The 18,087-nt window shown below is 40.6% G+C and overlaps 1 protein-coding gene across 1 annotated transcript in view; it reads right to left on the reverse strand.

Annotated features, from left to right (window-relative positions):
- Positions 1–18,087, reverse strand: part of lamc1 (laminin, gamma 1) — a 68,449-nt gene that overhangs the window by 30,573 nt on the left and 19,789 nt on the right. Inside the window, exon 2 of the mRNA XM_042427743.1 lies at positions 7,084–7,388. Within this exon, the coding sequence (XP_042283677.1) occupies positions 7,084–7,388 (305 nt within the window). The remainder of the gene's footprint in view (positions 1–7,083; positions 7,389–18,087) is intronic.

Below are 18,087 nucleotides of genomic sequence, written 5' to 3' on the forward strand. Positions count from 1 at the left end.
AATATAAACAGCTTTTCTCTTGTCGGTGGTTTAAATCATGTTCAGGTTGAACGTACTGGACATTTATCCGCCTACTCAGGAAAACTTCTGCCTCCTCCTGTAACTTTACACCTTCATGTTAAATCCTCATAGAACTGCTGGGAATGATTCACCCACCAACTGCTCGGAGATGTGACTCAGAGCGAACTGCTTGGTTTCAAACAGGAAGCTCACCTGTCAGCATTGCCAGGAAGGTTTTCTCTCATTCTCATTCCACTTTTAATTAAAACAAATTACCAAGTAATTTGCTAAGATTGATTCAACTGCTTTCACGGGCTGTAAACAAACTCACATTTTAAAGATGAAATACACCCTTGGTTTCTGCCAGGAATGATCCATCCAGCGTATTTAAACCAGACAAAGGACATTTCTTTTCAAACTGAATAAAACTCAAGCGACCCAAAATGCATCACGAAAAGCCAAGTGAGATCATTCTCTCCTGTCATTGGTCAGATGTGTCTGGGTGAGAGAGATGGAAGAAGGTCTTGAAGAAGCTCCTATCTGCTTAAATATCAAGAAGACAACATACTTGGTTGTTAGACCTCGATTCATAGCTGATAGCAACTGTTGATTTGTCCCCACTTTCTAAAAATGTCCTCGCTGTTCATATCTGCCCAAACAAATCATTTCAAGGAGGAAAACTAACCCAAGAGTCCCATTCAACCAGACTAAACTACGCAGGTTTGAAAACACCCTTAGTGTTTACAGTCATGCTCGCTGAGGGAAGATGAATGTCTGCATAAAATTTCATAGCAATCCCTCCAATAGCTGTTGAAATATTTAACCCTGAACCACAAATATGAACCTCATGATAGTGCTGGAGGAAAAGTTAGAGGATCACCAAATTTGGTAGGATTCATCCTCTTGGGACCATAAATATTTGAGCCAAATTACATGAGAATCCTTCCAACCGTTTTTGACTGATGGACGAACATAGAGCCATGAAGACATCTATTTTTATGATCAGAAAATGTTCATGTCTGAAGTTGTGAAGACCACAGAAGGCTGCAGAGGTGTTACCGTGGTGTTAGTTTTGCACTGTTGGTCCAAGTAAGGTAGCCCAGAGTTCCTTCCCATAACCACATCCTCCAGCTGTTCCCAGGCCAGATGGGATACGTAATCCCCCCCTGCCCTTCCCCGGGCCCTCCTCCCAGAGGGAGGCGTCCAGCCCAGGCACCTGAACCACCTGAAGTGACCCCTTTCACCTCAAACTCCCTTCAGATGCTTTTCTCTAATGGGCCGAACATACTCCAGTTTTCCTGTTTATTCTACACCGAGAGGACTCGTTTGCAAGTGTCACTAGGATTTTTGGGGGCCATGGGAGTCCAGGTCTAGTAGGGTAATCCTGGGGCAAAAATTAGCTGCTGGGTCCTAATTAAACCCACATTCCTCACCGTCTGAGTGCAATGTGTGCAGTTTTGCTACACTGGAATACCACTTGGCCCCAGACTTGCTGGGTAATGTGATTTAACATGTTCATTCAGGAACATCCAACATATGAAGAACTGAAATAATGAAGCCTAGAACCAGATTTAGACCCTGTCAGTGACCCACCGTAAAGGGTCTTATGTCATTTATTGTGATTTAGTGGTGAACATACCTAAAGAAATGTGAAATGAATTAGGCACGAAACTCATAGTAAACCAAACAGTAACCGTAGTATCACGTTCGTCTGTTGCTAAACTCTGATGGATGTTCAGTTTCTGGCTCTGATGAAGGCCTGTCATTGTTGAAAACTGTTCTGCAGCTGGTTTCTCAGCTGGTTCGTCTTGTGACAGCTTCTTGCTCATATCTAACAAGTCATAAACTGCTCCTGCGTCCATCCGGCAGCTGCAGCTCTTCAGACTATTCGGTCCAGGAAGCCGATGCAGGTTCTCGGCTGAGTCAACACACTCTGAACTGTACAGAACATTTGTTTGCTATCAATCACGTCTCTGCTCTGTGGCAGAGTGGAACGCCTCGGCCAGGACATGTGTTTTCTTGAAGGAAGAATGCTGCCTGGAGTTAGAAACTCTTCTGGGAATCACAAACATTCAGCTGAGCTGCAGCAGACTGCAGGCTGGGAACAAACCAAACGCTGCAGAGATGTCCTGCAGCCTGGAAACAAATACTGTCTGTCAGTGTGGAACGTGAGCATGTGGATTTACAGCAGGACTTCACTGATGGACAATACTGACATACCAGCACTTAATTTCACATCAGTATTCCCATTTTATGTTGCTTTTTATTTCTACTTTACACATTAATTGTTGCACGTACACCTGCAGAGACGACTCACAGGGCTAGTTGGTGATCTAACTGTAGTAGCCAACAGGGAACGTGTTAGTACTCATCAATCACAATTACTCTCCTGGGAGGGAAGGTAGCTCAGATTCCCAGACAATAAATTACACCGTTTATTCAAGAGACATAATTGTACCATAAATTCCCAGACCACGCCTTTTTAATGGAGCAGTTTAGACTCCAGCAGAGCAGGATTATATTAAAACATGATAGTGCAACACAGCTAATATAGTAGTATTAGCGCTGCAACTAACAATTATTTTCTCAATTAGTTGATTAATTGTATTGTCAAAAAATGCCTGTATCCCTGAGACAAAGGGGACAACCAACAGTCAAAAACCCAAAGATGTTCAGTTTACTGTCACATCTGACAAAGAAAAGCATTAAATAATCACATTAGAGACGCTGGAACCAACAAATATTTAGCATATTTGTTTGAAAAAAAGTTACAAACGAATATTCGATTATAGTTGATGATTAATTTTCTGCCAATCAACTAATCAATTAATCGTTGCAGCTCTGTTCCCTCACTGGCCAGACCTGTAAAGACGAGTTTGGTAAATCGTGGAGATTCTACTGAAATAAAGTGATTTCACTCATTAAGGCTGGCGATATTCTATATTTACCTTATTGTAAACATGAAAAAAAACCATCAAAGTGATCCTACTACAAGTATCGCCTGGGATCAGTTGGTACAATTTTAATTAATTCCAGTTAATCGATAAGAGTATTCTTGTTTTACCAAAGGAACTTGTTGTCAGTGCACAGCAGGTCAGCTGAACATGTAAAATGTTCAGATGGACAAATAAATTAATATAATTAGGTTTAAATTGATCTGTCATAAAGAATTCTTCTTCCTCTTATAAACTCTACCTTTACCACTGATTCTTTCTTAAAAAACAAAATGCTAATATGTAGAAACTTCATATATTAACTGTTTCAGAACATTGTTTCAATATTTTCCTTCCTAAGTTCTTTTCAAGAGACTTATTATGAAATGATGAGAGCCATAAAATAAAGTGTTATTGACCTGAATATAAAGATATTTAAGACTGATTTTTGACTGATCTCTGTATGAAAAGAGTTTGGTTTTATACATAACAGGCCTTTTGAACATCAGGTTAATGCACCATGAAAGTACAAAGTTCAGTACATAAAGGGGTCAGAGTAGGTCAGAAGTCAATTTTACAGTCTCTGATTTAGCTGATGAAGACATTTATGTTCAGTCATGTCTGACAGGAAGAGAAATAAATGTCTATGTTAAACTTAAGACCTTATAAAGTAAATATGAGCCAATTTAGTGCTATTTTAAGGCTTTTAAAAGGCGACGACAGGTCTGTAGACCGTCCAACGGGTCACAAGATAAATCTGTAGAGTTGAGAGATGATTAATGAGTGAATAAATAAAAGTTCTCTGATGAAACAATCTAACCAGTTTAGCGGTAAAAACTCAGCTCATAGACATCTGACACCTGTGACGCTGCTTTATTTTAAGGGGTCACAAGCTGAAAAGGCTTGGAAGCACAGCTCCAGAATAAAACAAGAGTGATGTCCGGTGACCGTCTCAGCTGGTGGTTATTTCCCCTCTCAGAGCTCATAGATGACAGACAGCAGGAATGTCAGAGAGCGACAAACAGCCGTCTGACGCCTCCGACAGCACGCCGCCTCCAAAAAGAGTCCACAGCTTCAGTATAAATAGCTTCATGCCAACAAGTCAAATAAGGAAGTTTACAGCTGAGCTGCAGGGCTAAATCTGTTCATTTACATGGAGGGGAAGGAAAGAGCGTTTCACACAGCAGGGAGGCTGCTGTCAGATCTGAAGCTGCTTCTCCATCACTTCTGCTGCCTTAGAAAAACCATTTAGTCCTGTTTACTTATGTATACGTGTATATACAGTATCTATGTAGCGGAATAAACTGTGTTGAAGCCTGTGCACGTATATATATATATTTATATTTTCTTTTTTTAATTAGTTTATTGGTCAGAGACGATGCAAAAAAACATTGCAACAGGTTAAAATAACATGAAACAGATGTGTTGCATTTTGGATTTATAGCTAAAGCTAATTTGCGACGCCTGTCCCTGGTTGAGCTTTATATCACTACCAGAAATACATTAATTAAATAAAGCTCATTGTCAATAACAACAGTATTTACATCAGATAATCAGTTTACATGTGTTGCACATCTGTATGTTCCCTAATTCATGGCAATGATGTATTTATGTGCATAATATTTATAGGTGTATGTGTCCGTGTACATACATGCGTAATCTGTATCAGTGCATGTATGTTTATCTGTATGTATCTATGTGTACATGTCACAGCTTCATAAAGACAGAACAACACTCAACCTGACAGCCATCGACTCTTCATCTTCCCAAACATGTGACAATCAAAGTCAGATACAGAGGTCCTGATTAATGAAAGAACTCTCTCTCTCTCACATCGATGGCCAAAGCACAAAACCTCCTGTCTGCTATCCTTTCTGATTGGCGGATTTCATTTTGGATGATGAGAACAAGGAAGGCTGCTCATATTCAGTCTGTCTGCAGGACAATCCCGCCCTTCGCTGTGACAGAAAAGTCACACAACAAAACAAAAACACAACACAGAGTCTCTGGATGTGTAGAGAGGCTACAGCACCAATCACTGAACATTCATCTCCAGTGGACAAGGAGTAACTATTACATTTACTACATCTTTTTACCTGAAAACAAACTTAATTTTATTTTTAATTTCATTTTAATTATTAACTTAATTTAGAGCATCGTTTTGTAGAACCTCTTCCAACTTGCACCAAGTGCAAAAGCTCCTATCTGCACTTTGAGAGGCATTAATATCTATAACACATAATATAATAATATAGTCCAAAAACAGTGTATTATGTGTTGGGTATCCTTAACAAATAGCATTCTGCAAGAAAACAAGTTTTTTTTAGTTTTCTCAAAAAAGCGCATTTTTCAGAGGCCATCGATTTGGTTAAAATTTCCTTCACGTTTAAAAAAAAGTCTCGTTACGTTAAGTCACGTTAGTAAAAGTTAGACCCAGCAGGCTCCGTTAGGTTGGGCGAGTTCAAAGTTGTGAAAACAACGGGGGTGTTTTGAATACACCCCCGTTGTTTTCACAGGTAATTTGTTAGTCTGTCCCTCCCGCCGCAGGAAATAATGGATTAATCCTGGAAAGCTGTTGATGTAGAACTTTTCTCCTTATGAAAGTAACACAGAGATTATTCGACCAATGAGAATTTAATCAGACGAGAGCATATCGACCAACTAATCGACCAGCGGACTACAGCCTTATTATTTTGATCTTGGACTAAGATATGCAGATATTCTTAAAACTTTTGTGCTGTAGACACTTTCATGTTTCTGCTGATGTCATCCAGTTGATAGAAACTCAGCTTCAGGGTTCTGGAGCGCTTCATGGATGTAGGTGGATGCACAATAAATGCAAAGAACATGTGAGAACAAGGAGGACGTACGGCTGCTTTGGATCCAGCTTGGATCAGTAACTGACATTAAAGAGGAAAAAAAAATCGCTTTCTTCAAACTTCCCACTGACTGAACGCGTAATAGATTAACAGAATGAGTAAATCAAGAGCACAAATGAGTCTTTTTTTTCTCTCCGCGGCTCCTCCTGGCCTCCTTAAAAACAACACACAACAGTGAGCAGAAGAGCGAAGAACCAGCTCCAAATGTCAGAACAACATTATGCAACAAACGGAGGACAGAGGAGTGAAAACAGCGTCTCTTCTTTCCAATTATTGGGCAACTTCAGCCTCAGAGAGTGAAACATGGAAACACAAATACACTGAGGAGGAGGAGGAGGAGGAGGAGGAGGAGGGGGGGGGGAAGTACTTGTCCAGCTGCAGGCCTTGTCGAGCCAAACTGCTGCAGTGGGAAATCCGGGGGCGTCGCCTAGCAACATGTCGCAACTCTTGGCAGGCATTTAACCTGCAACCTGTCCAGCAGAACAGAACGGGCTGCTGGGAAAAAAAAAACAAAAAAACACACCAGCTGCTTGTTCTTGAGGTAGAGAGGAGATGTAGGGAACCTCCACGCATCGGCCAACCGAGCGTCAACAGACAGAACCCATCAGGTCCATCAATCAATCTTCAGTTCCAGCTTCTCACATGTGATGATTTATATATATATATATGACAGTAAACTGAACATCTTCAGGTTTTAGACTGTTGGTTGGACAAAACAAGTGAACTGAAGACATCACAGCAACTTTTTCCTTTTAATTAAAAAAGAAATATAAGAAATTCTCTGATTTCAGCTTCTTAAATGTGAATATTTGCTGGTTTCTTTAGTCTCTATGACAGTAAACTGAATATCTTGGGCTTTGGGAAACACTGATCACCATTTTTCACCATTTTTTGACATTTTCTGGACCAAACGACTAATCAATGAATCAAGAAAATAATCATTAGTTGCAGCTTTAAACCTTCTTTAACCTGCTTCATGTCGTCTTCACTCCCAACAGCATCAGAAACTGGGAGGAAGTAGAACATAGTGCGGAGCGGCTGCTCTGCAGGTGCGCTTGATTTTACTGTAACTGCAGTAACCGGGTGGAGACATGAGTGATATATCTCATAGGAGGCTGTACTGAAGAGAGAAACTAATTAATAATGTAATGATGTTTCAGCCTATGATCGTCACAACTGTCTGTTCCTGTCATTGCTTTAATGTTTGAGACGTTTCCCGCCACTACTTTCTGTTAAATGATTTATTCTCAGCGTCCCTCTGCGGCGCTCACCTGCAGGACGGGGCTGTGGTCGAAGTTGTAGGCGCTGGGTCGTCCCTCCAGCGTGGAGAAGGCCACGTTGCCGCCGGTGAGCGGCGAGATGTCGCTGAAGTCGTCGGTGCAGAGCGCCTGCTGCTCGTCCTCTCCCGTGCGGATGAAGCCTCGGCTCGCCTTCTGGTACGTCTTCTCGCAGGAGCCGCTGTAGTACTGGTAGGGCACCCAGGGGCCGCCCTCGCTGGTCCGCTTGTAGATGGCGAAGCTCTCCGGGCGGCTGGTGTGGAACTTGAGGCGGACGTAAGTGATGTCGAAGGCCTTTCCTGCAGAGAGAGAGAGAGATGGGAGAGAGATGGAGGGTGTTAATGTGGCGGGAAAAGGTTTGAAGATCAGGAAGCGTTTGGATTAAACTCGTCTGCATAAATAAGATCTTTACAGGAAGGAAACCTCCGAAAGTTTCAGGTGAAAGTGTCAGAAACACTCAGAGCAGAAAGTCTCTATTTTCTGACATTTTATAGACCAAACAACGATTAACTGACAAAATAAACTGTAGATTGACTCTCAGGGAGTTAAAGATGAGCTGAAACACCAGCTGGGAGGAAAAAGGAGCCACTTTCAGAGCTGACAGTTTGGGAAATGTTGAGCAGGAATGTAAACTGGTCTGCCCCTTTAACTCCCAGCACCGTGTCCGCTGGTCGCTCCTCTCTCTCCTCCACATACTTCGGCGAGTCTGAGCAGGCCGGAGACCAGCCGGTTAAATGTTCCAGGAGCCGTCAGTCAGCGTGCGAAGGAACGCCGCCATGTTTGAGCCGGGGCGGCGCGGGGGGTACGGCTGTTTGCTCAGTCAAAGAATCTGCTCTGTAAACATTGTGCTGACAGGGGCCCCGGCCAGGAGGGGGGGCCGGGGCCGGGGGGGGTGGGGCGGGGGCCCGCAGCGTCGACGGCAAATAAAGGTGAAGCAGCTGAGAGGACTGATGGGACGCACACAAAAGACCGCAGTTTATTACAGGAAACAATGAAGCAACTGCAAACACACCGACTTCCTCCTCCCACTGTGTGTGTGTGTGTGTGTGTGTGTGTGTGTGTGTGTGTGTGGTCTGTCTGGCTACTTTTAGAGACAAATTTCAGACTAAAGAGCAGTTAATTGGGAAAAAGCTGATTTTTGTGTTGGTGGTTAAGGTTCTCCTTAAGTCTCCAGGAAGTGAATATAAGTCTGTGTGTGTGTGTGTGTGTGTGTGTGTGTGTGTGTGTGTGTGTGTGTGTGTGTGTGTGAAGGTTAATAAGAAGCTGATTTACAGCACAACTTTTAGATGATGTAAGAAAAAAATATAAAACTAGAATCAACTGAGCAGCCGTCTTCTTCCAGGCAGCAGCTCCCAGTCAACAAAACACCTGATTTATTAAAGGACGAGTTCACAGTTTATTCTAGTCTGTGTTAAACCAACAGTCAGGAGTCTAAATGAACATTACAGCTCCTGTTCATACTGACCATTAGAAGATCCCTTCATAATGACCTTACAATGGAAGTTTATCTGAAGCTAATATGAAGCTGTCTGAGGAAACACAAAGACTGTAAATGTGTCAGATATCCACTGATATGACTAACTCAGACTGCTGAAGCTGAATAGAAGCTTCACACAGACTTTTAAATGCATTGAAAGCACATTTGAAGGATCTTTTAATAACCAGTATGAACAGGAGGAATGATTACAGACACCTGACTGCTGGTTTAACACACTTTTAAGTCTTAATTTAAGCTGCGACATTCATTAATATCTGATCAAATCTTTCATCTCTGACAGGTTTTCATGATCAGACTGATAGAAAACATTCAGGCAGCTTCTCATGTTTGTTTCTGGTTAAACTGACAGACATCAGCAGCAGCAGATTAGATCAATTAACATATTTAACAGTAATCATGTGACGGCAACTGACAATTATTTTCTTGATTAATCGATTCGTTCTTTGGTTCTTCAGTTTATTGTCACAGAGACTAAAGAAACCAGAAAATATTCACATTTAAGAAGCTGAATCAGAGAATTTTAGCTTTTTTTTCTGACTCAAAACGTTCGATTAACAAACTAGTTGCTGATTCATTTTTATTATTGATCGACTGATCGATTCATTTGTTGCTCTGCATGTTAAAAGCTAAATACAGACGGCAGCTCGTTAACCAGAGAACAGACGCAGATTGTTTCAGTCTGGAGAGAATTGATCTGAATCTGATCAGTTTAATAGTTGTGAGTCAGAAGCTGCAGCTGTTAACATCTGCAACGTTTCTGCTTCTCACACGACAAACACTGATCAGACGTCTTTGAGTTTCAGTTGTTTTAGACTTTTCACTTCTAGTGGAAACATGAAAGAGGATTCTTTGCTTGTCTTTGTGTCATGTGACAGTAAAGTGAATATATTTGGGTCTTTATAAACTCGAGGAGTTAAATTGAAACTCCTCTCAGCTTTTGACTCTGATGTGTCGGCGGCTCAGAGGAGTTTTTTTTAAAGAGTTTTATTCAGATGTGATCCTGAACATCTGTGATCTGAAGCATCGTTTTAAACTCCGGCTGCACATCAAAGCGTCTCTCTGAGTGGAGGACAGACACACACCAGCCGGCAGGAACACGCTGTCATCGCCCACACTTCCTCACAAAACCAGACAAAAGCATCTGTTGGCGCGGCGATCAGGAGGCAAACAACAGAGAGAGAGACCTGAACGCAGGCGGACGCTCTGATTGGACGAGAAGATCTGCAGGAAATGATGCTGCTGTCAGACAAAAAAACACGAATCTGAAAAGAATTATGAGGATTTTATTACAAAGAGAAAGATTCATTTACCAGATGTTTAAGATTATTATTGTGAGTTTACTGAGACACAACAGATAATATAACAAACTGTTAAGAATACTGCAATACTTTAACTACATCAAGCTCATAATACTTATGTACTTTTACTGCAATACTTTAACTACATCAAGCTCATAATACTTATGTACTTTTACTGCAATACTTTAACTACATCAAGCTCATAATACTTATGTACTTTTACTGTAATACTTTAACTACATCAAGCTCATAATACTTATGTACTTTTACTGCAATACTTTAACTACATCAAGCTCATAATACTTATGTACTTTTACTGCAATACTTTAACTACATCAAGCTCATAATACTTATGTACTTTTACTGCAATACTTTAACTACATCAAGCTCATAATACTTATGTACTTTTACTGTAATACTTTAACTACATCAAGCTCATAATACTTATGTACTTTTACTGTAATACTTTAACTACATCAAGCTCATAATACTTATGTACTTTTACTGCAATACTTTAACTACATCAAGCTCATAATACTTATGTACTTTTACTGCAATACTTTAACTACATCAAGCTCATAATACTTATGTACTTTTACTGTAATACTTTAACTACATCAAGCTCATAATACTTATGTACTTTTACTGTAATACTTTAACTACATCAAGCTCATAATACTTATGTACTTTTACTGCAATACTTTAACTACATCAAGCTCATAATACTTATGTACTTTTACTGCAATACTTGAACTACATCAGGCTCATAATACTTATGTACTTTTACTGCAATACTTGAACTACATCAGGCTCATAATACTTATGTACTTTTACTGCAATACTTTAACTACATCAAGCTCATAATACTTATGTACTTTTACTGCAATACTTTAACTACATCAAGCTCATAATACTTATGTACTTTTACTGCAATACTTTAACTACATCAAGCTCATAATACTTATGTACTTTTACTGCAATACTTTAACTACATCAAGCTCATAATACTTATGTACTTTTACTGCAATACTTTAACTACATCAAGCTCATAATACTTATGTACTTTTACTGCAATACTTTAACTACATCAAGCTCATAATACTTATGTACTTTTACTGCAATACTTTAACTACATCAAGCTCATAATACTTATGTACTTTTACTGCAATACTTTAACTACATCAAGCTCATAATACTTATGTACTTTTACTGCAATACTTTAACTACATCAAGCTCATAATACTTATGTACTTTTACTGCAATACTTTAACTACATCAAGCTCATAATACTTATGTACTTTTACTGTAACACAGGAACTGAAACCTTTGCTTTAAGTATTTAATATCTGTGTGATTTAATAATTGAATCTATTAATGATGGAAAGTGTTTCAGTTTTTTTATGAGAGTTTTTTTGTTGGAATTGGACGACAAGTTTAAACTAATTGATTTAATTGATTTAATTGATAATCAGCTGTTGAATCATGAATTGATCAAACAGAGTGGATGTTTTTAAGGTAAATGATGAACAGAAACAACATGTTCTTTTAGTTACAGATGAACAAACACAATCTAATGAGTCTCAGTCTGGTCTGTCGCTGTTTAACAGCTGCACAACTTCCAGCTTCATTTCTGGACATAAACGAGATCAAAACAACACATGTGGGACAAATCTAACGACAAAAAAAACCAACATCTGATATTTCCCTTTGATGCCGTCATGAGAAAGACTTTGTTAAATTCTTGTGTTTTCCAGTAAAGACTGGTGAGAGATGAGCCGGCGTGTCGTCGGTCGGACCGACAGTCAGGAGGAATTCTGTTCTTCCAGAACAATCGTTGTATTGATGAGAGGAAGAATTTTACAGTTGAGAGCGCAAACAAAGGCCACGCTGTGCGCGTTTATGTTCCCGTCCCATATGACGACAGAACAAACCCGAGCAGAGAAACAGACAGACCTGCTGCTGACTCTCCACCAGGAACAAAAACCCAAAAAACTCTGGTTTTATGACGTGAACGTTGGCAACGTTAACGGTTTTTCACTCCATGTAAATGTTATCATATTTTCTGCAGCTTCAGTTTTACAGTCCTGTGATGAAATCCTTCAGACAGGATCTGATCTTCAAAGAACAGACGTGTGTTTAACAGACCATCATATTATGAATTATGATGTTGAAATAAAAATAAAAGTTTTCTAGGAAACGATGTTTATACTGGTTCAACTGTTTTAAACAAAGAGTCACTCTGATAACATTTAAACCGATATAAAGTCCTAATGAGCTCTAGAAATATGAACCTTTATTCATTTTCATACCGATTTACCAGAAGACGCCAACATTTAAACACACAACATGTAATTTCAGCCGCTAGGCGTCTCAATCAAAACAATAACAACAGACGGAGTGTGATGACGGTGTGAAGCAGCAAGGGATCATGGGAGTTGTTGTCTTCGTTGTTAAATAAGCAGCTTCAGCGGGATAGGATTACTCCAGTGTTCATCATTCAGGATGTTTTTACCTGCAGAGGTCTCCTCCTCTCCAGAACAAACCGACCCGGAGATTAAAATCCTTAAAATATTAATTAAAGCTGTTTCACCTAAAAAATCAATATTTCTCTGACGATGTTTGGTGACCACCAGACTTCCTGGAGGGGCTGTTAGCCGAGCTGCTGCTAACGTTTGTCCAGTTTATTTCTCTGATAACTTAAGATCCAGACGTCCAATGACTAAAATCCTTCTTCCGGCTAAAAGATAAAGTTAAAAACCACCTAAATTTATCATGAAAATGTGGCTTAAAACTGAATAAAAGTCCATTTATAACAGTTTGTGTGGAACAACCACAACGCCGATGTATTATCTTGTATGTGTGTAAGTTACTCTTTGGTAGACGCCATTGTAGCGGACAAACACAGCGCCGCCGTATGCATCTGGTGCGTGTTTACTCTTTGGTAGAGGAGGTATGACGCCATCGACAGGCGACCAAATGAAACGGTCCGTTACTTTGATTAAATTACAGATTTCTCTGAGTTTGAACATTGTTGGAAACATTTGGGATAATGTAAGTACACAACTCAACAACATATATAACATAGGTCTAGTTGTTTTTACACATTTTAATGTGGAATAATTACATATTATAGCTTTAAAGAAGAGTTCTCGTCAGTGACTTCCTGCCTCCATCATCGGGGTTATTTTGTGTTGATAAGTAACGTTTATCAGTGAAATAAAGCTTCAGATTTTAAAACCGTCTGATGAGAAGCTGCTTTGTATCTTTAAAGTGAAGCTACTTGAAGTGTGTGAACTGAGAGACATAAAAGATGCTTCTTTCCTCCACAGTTTGCAGATTTAAGCTGCCGTTAAGACCTTCCTGAACCAAACCGCACCGCTGAGAAACAAACGCCGACGTTGTCAATTAGCCGGTGCTGCTTTAAGCGCCGCTAACCCTCCTATTGTGGAGCGTTGACCCCGGGAGACTCTCCTCGGGGGGGGGGAGCGGGGGGGGGGGGGGGGGGGGGGCAGAGTCAGGCCTGGACATGAAAAGAGCCTCCTGTCGTTCAGGGGAAGCAGCTTTTCTTTCTAAGACTGTTTGGGGAGGGACGAGGGAGGGGGGGGGGGGGGGGGGGGGGGGGGTGACGGAGTGACACGGTGACGGCAGGAGTGAACCGGCTGGAATGTGTTTCCGCCGGGCAGAGTGACGCCGGACGGACGGACGGACACAGAAAGAAAGAGTCCACACAGAAGAAAAGAGGGCGAGCGAGCAACACAGGCTGTTCATGTCAAAGAGAGAGAGAGAGGGAGAGAGAGAGAGAGAGGGAGAGAGAGAGAGAGAGAGGGGGCTGCTGGGAGTTTTTCCTGCCCAGATATGGAAACTCACATCTGACTGACCACAAACGAGGGGATTTTATTCCAGCGCTGAGGAGGAACTGAGGTTCAAACCCTGCTGAAGCAGCAGCCGCCCGTGACCTCTGACCTCCAAACATATCATACAAACACAAGAAGGACGTCCACAGTTTACTCTCCTGATCATCGTCAGACTTTACGGAAGCCGCGAAGGGCCAAAGTTTATTTTTAGAATCCTGTTTCCTGGAAATCAAAAATAAACATCTTTTCATTTCAGAATAAAAAAAAATACTCAAAGATTTCAAGAAAATGACACATAAAATGATCAAGATGTAAATTTATCTTCACGTCGTTTTCTTGGGAGAAAATGAAATATTATTTTGTATGTTTGTATTTTATTTCAGTATTTAAGACTTTTATTATCTCAAAAACATGTCACACGTGGTTTTCCAAACATAATAATAATAATAATAATAATGTTACTGCAGGAAGGCTTTTTGTTTTATTGATTATCTCCAGAAAAAAATCATTTTGCTTTAACGATAACAACAAAAATCATTTCTTTCCTGAGATTTACAATAAAAGCATTAAAATACTAGAATATATACACAATATAATATAATATAATATAAACTAGAATATTGTTACTGAAGATTTGAGATTATTATCTTTTTGTTTTCAAGACTTTTATCTTCCGTAGTTTTTATGTTTGTTTTATTTTGTTTATTGATTTATTAATATTAATATAAATGAAACATTGTAGTTTTGTCGTCTGATTGTTTATTTATTTGGATTGTTGTTGTATCAGAAGGTGAAACTTTCTGTTGTTGATGTGATTCAGGTGGACTTTAAAGTGGAAATGAAGAGTTTAAGAGGCTGAAGAAGAAGAACAAGCCTCTCTGGTATCTTGCGGTTCGTTCTGTCATCACAGCTGCAGAGCGGCGTTACGCCGACGTGTCGAGACGCGTCCAAACCTCAAACTGCAGAACGAGACGCCGCCGCTGCTGCGGGTCAGCGGGTCGGACGCTTTATTAAAAGCTGAAGAAACTATTCAAAACTTTTAATCTGAACTATGAAACAAACTGAGATCATCTTCAGATCCACGTTGAGGCAGAAACATGACGGATGTGATTTGTAACGTTTCGCTCTCAGAGTAAAGAAACTAATGAGTGAAACGCAGCAGCTGCAGGGCAGAGTCACTCATCCTGCAGTCGACGCCGTTAACGAGGAATCATCTCTCACTGGAAACAGATTCGTTTTACAGCATCTGATCCTGTGATTTAAAGTCATAAATCTCAGATGGTTGCTTCTCTCTCATGCAGCCTGTTCTCTACATAAAGAGCTTCGGATCCAGATGTGCGTCGTCCTCCCACAGACACAAGACAGGCGTGGATGTTTAACGAGGAAGACGTCCTTGAGGAGGACAGATTAGGGGGCGGAGGAGGAAGACACGGTCAGCTGTGTGAGAGTCCAAACACGACTCCTGAGAGGAAATAATGAGTCCTGCTGTCTGTCAGGATGTGTTCTTATATCTGAATGTAAAGATGCAGCTGCTGCCACGTACCAGACTCTGAGATCAGCTGATCACAGCTGCTTAGTTTCTCAATTAATCGATTAGTTGTTTGGTTCATAAAATGTGGATCAGTGTCTCAGAGGTCTTCAGTTTACTGTCATAGAGACAGAAAGTATTCACCATGATTGATGTGACGCATCGCTGTGACACAAGAGGAAACTGGGAAATGAAGAATTCAGAATATCAGGTTGTTTTATGAAGATGTTCTCCGAGTCGTTGGGAGGGACGGACTTTTGTTTTTTTGCAGCGCATTCCTGTGAATCCTCTTCCAGCCGGTGGAGCAGAGCCTCAGGGTCGGCCTGAGGGGAGGGGAGGGGGTTACAGTTGTTGTGAGGGGGGGGGGGGGGGGGGGGGCGCCCCGGCCTGCAGCATGGTCCAATTAAATTTCCTCCCATGAGCTCATCGCATTCTTCTCCGGAGAAACGAACAATGACCGCTTTGACTTTTGAACGTGTGGGCACAGCCGAGCTGCGAGTCCTCCATCTGCTCTAAGACACACACACACACACACACACACACACACAGACACACATTATCTGCAGAGCATCCACACACACACACACACACCACTGACTGTACAGGCAGCAGGTAGTGAGCAGGGCGAAGGTCAGAGGTCACACAGGCTTTACACTGACTGAGCGCACACACACACACACACACACACACACACACACACACACACACACACACACACACACACACACCTCTCTGTGTGTCAACTAGAAACTCAAACATGATTTTCATACATATTGAAGAAACTCTCGTCAGCAGCAGACACTAAACATGAGGAATTATCCGTCGTCAGTGTTTAATGAGTGAGGTCATGTGATCTGTGAGAGTTTCATCATGAGCAGGATGAAGAGTCTGAATGTGTGAAACATTATATTTCTAGATTTTTTATAGTTGTAGAAACTTTGTGTAAAAGAAGAAGAAACAGAAAAACACACGTCAGAGTTCAGATTCAAAAGCAGAGTTCAAGTCTGTTTCACACGGATGTTACAAGCTTGACCTTTGACCCCCGTCCAAACAGCTGAATCTGACTAACCAATGAAAGCAGCTCGTCTGAAACTTCCTTTCGCTTCCGTCACACGAACGACTGACTGCAACAACATGAAACTCGACGTTCTGATCAGAAACATCTGAATCATTTTAACCATAAAAGGACCAAAACAAACAAACAACAGATGAAGTTTTTTTATTTGGTTCTTTTACTTCAGTATTTTAATCATCGATTTATTGTTTCAAGCTAAAAAAAAATGTCCACAATTCTTTGGTTTCAGCCTCTCAGATGATTCTTTATCTGATTTGTGGTGTAAAGGCCTTTTGCACCAGTTTACATCATTAACCTTTGAATATTTTTATACTATGATGTGATATCGTTTATTTATGGATTATTACAGACATGTTAGAGTGACGACACGTCCGTTCCAACATGATGCAGAGAAGTTAAAAGAAAAAGAAACTTAAAGAATGATGTAAATGATGTAAATGATCTAAATGTTGCTGTAAAGATTGATGATGATTATTTACATGTATGTAGTTTTAATGTTTAAAGTCTGATTTTATTGTTAGATCTTTGATAAACTGGTATTTTTGTCATTAATTTACTTGCTGTCATTTTCTATTTTTGACCTTTTGATACTTTGGTGTGATATAGATGTAGCTATAATATTTTATTTTTGATAACATTGTTGTTGTTTTTTTGTTTGTTTGTTTTTTTGGTGTTTGCTGTTATTTATTAAACTTTTTTTTTGCAAAGCACCAGAGCCCCATCAGACCCAGCACAGAGGCAGGAAATACAAAACACAATAAAGTTAAAAATAAGTGAATTAATTAAACTACATGCATAAATTGGGAGCTCCGGGGGTTCGAGTCCAACAAGGACAACATAATACATACTGCATATGACACTGTCCAGGTCTCTGAGCCCTGACCTGGTTCTACCAGATACAGCAGCACCCAGGTGATCCAGACATGATCCGGCTCCGGTAGACCTGGTTTATCCTTCAGTGCTTCAGACGGGAGGATACTCGTCACTGGACGTTGTTGTTAAGTTAATGTTTTCCTCGCTTGCTAACCGGGACGGCGGTGACGTGGTCGCTGTGTTTACTGAAGGTGTTTCACTCAGACATCATAAACTCATAAATATTATAAACTCATAAATATTCCGACAATGAATGAAACAGAAAGAGCAGATTGGATGACATCACCTCGCATCCCTACTTTAAGTGATTAATTGAATTATTAACGCTTGTTTCTATATTTGGTTCAGGCTCTCCTCATGTCTGACACCAGACCAGTAAACCCAGAGAGCACGCTCCACCCCCCCCGCCCCCCGCCCAGCAGGTGCTGAGGTCAGAGGTCAACAAGCAGAAATGCTCTCACTGATAAAAACTCGGAGCAGGATTTCTCTCAGAGGCGGGAATGTGAGGAATGCAGCAGAGTTTAAACTCCACACACATGAAGCTGATTCTGCTCTGATCACACACACACACACACACACACACACACACACACACACACACACACACACACACACACACACACACACACACACAGGAACTGTCCTTCACTCAGAGGTCAGAGGTCACTGTCAGGACCTCAGAGTGTTACCATCGAGCTCAGGGATGCTTCAGATTCAGATAATACAAGAAAAAGTGACGTCTGTCTTGTTTCACATGTTCAAAGTCAGAGTTACTGTTTAAAGGATCAGTCTGTCAATTGTCTAGATTCTTCTTCTTGTCAACAAATCTCACGTTTGGATCCAAACCAACAATGAACTGATCTACTAACCAG

Source organism: Thunnus maccoyii, chromosome 12 (genome assembly GCF_910596095.1).
Source record: "Thunnus maccoyii chromosome 12, fThuMac1.1, whole genome shotgun sequence".
Taxonomy (NCBI): Eukaryota; Metazoa; Chordata; class Actinopteri; order Scombriformes; family Scombridae; genus Thunnus; species Thunnus maccoyii.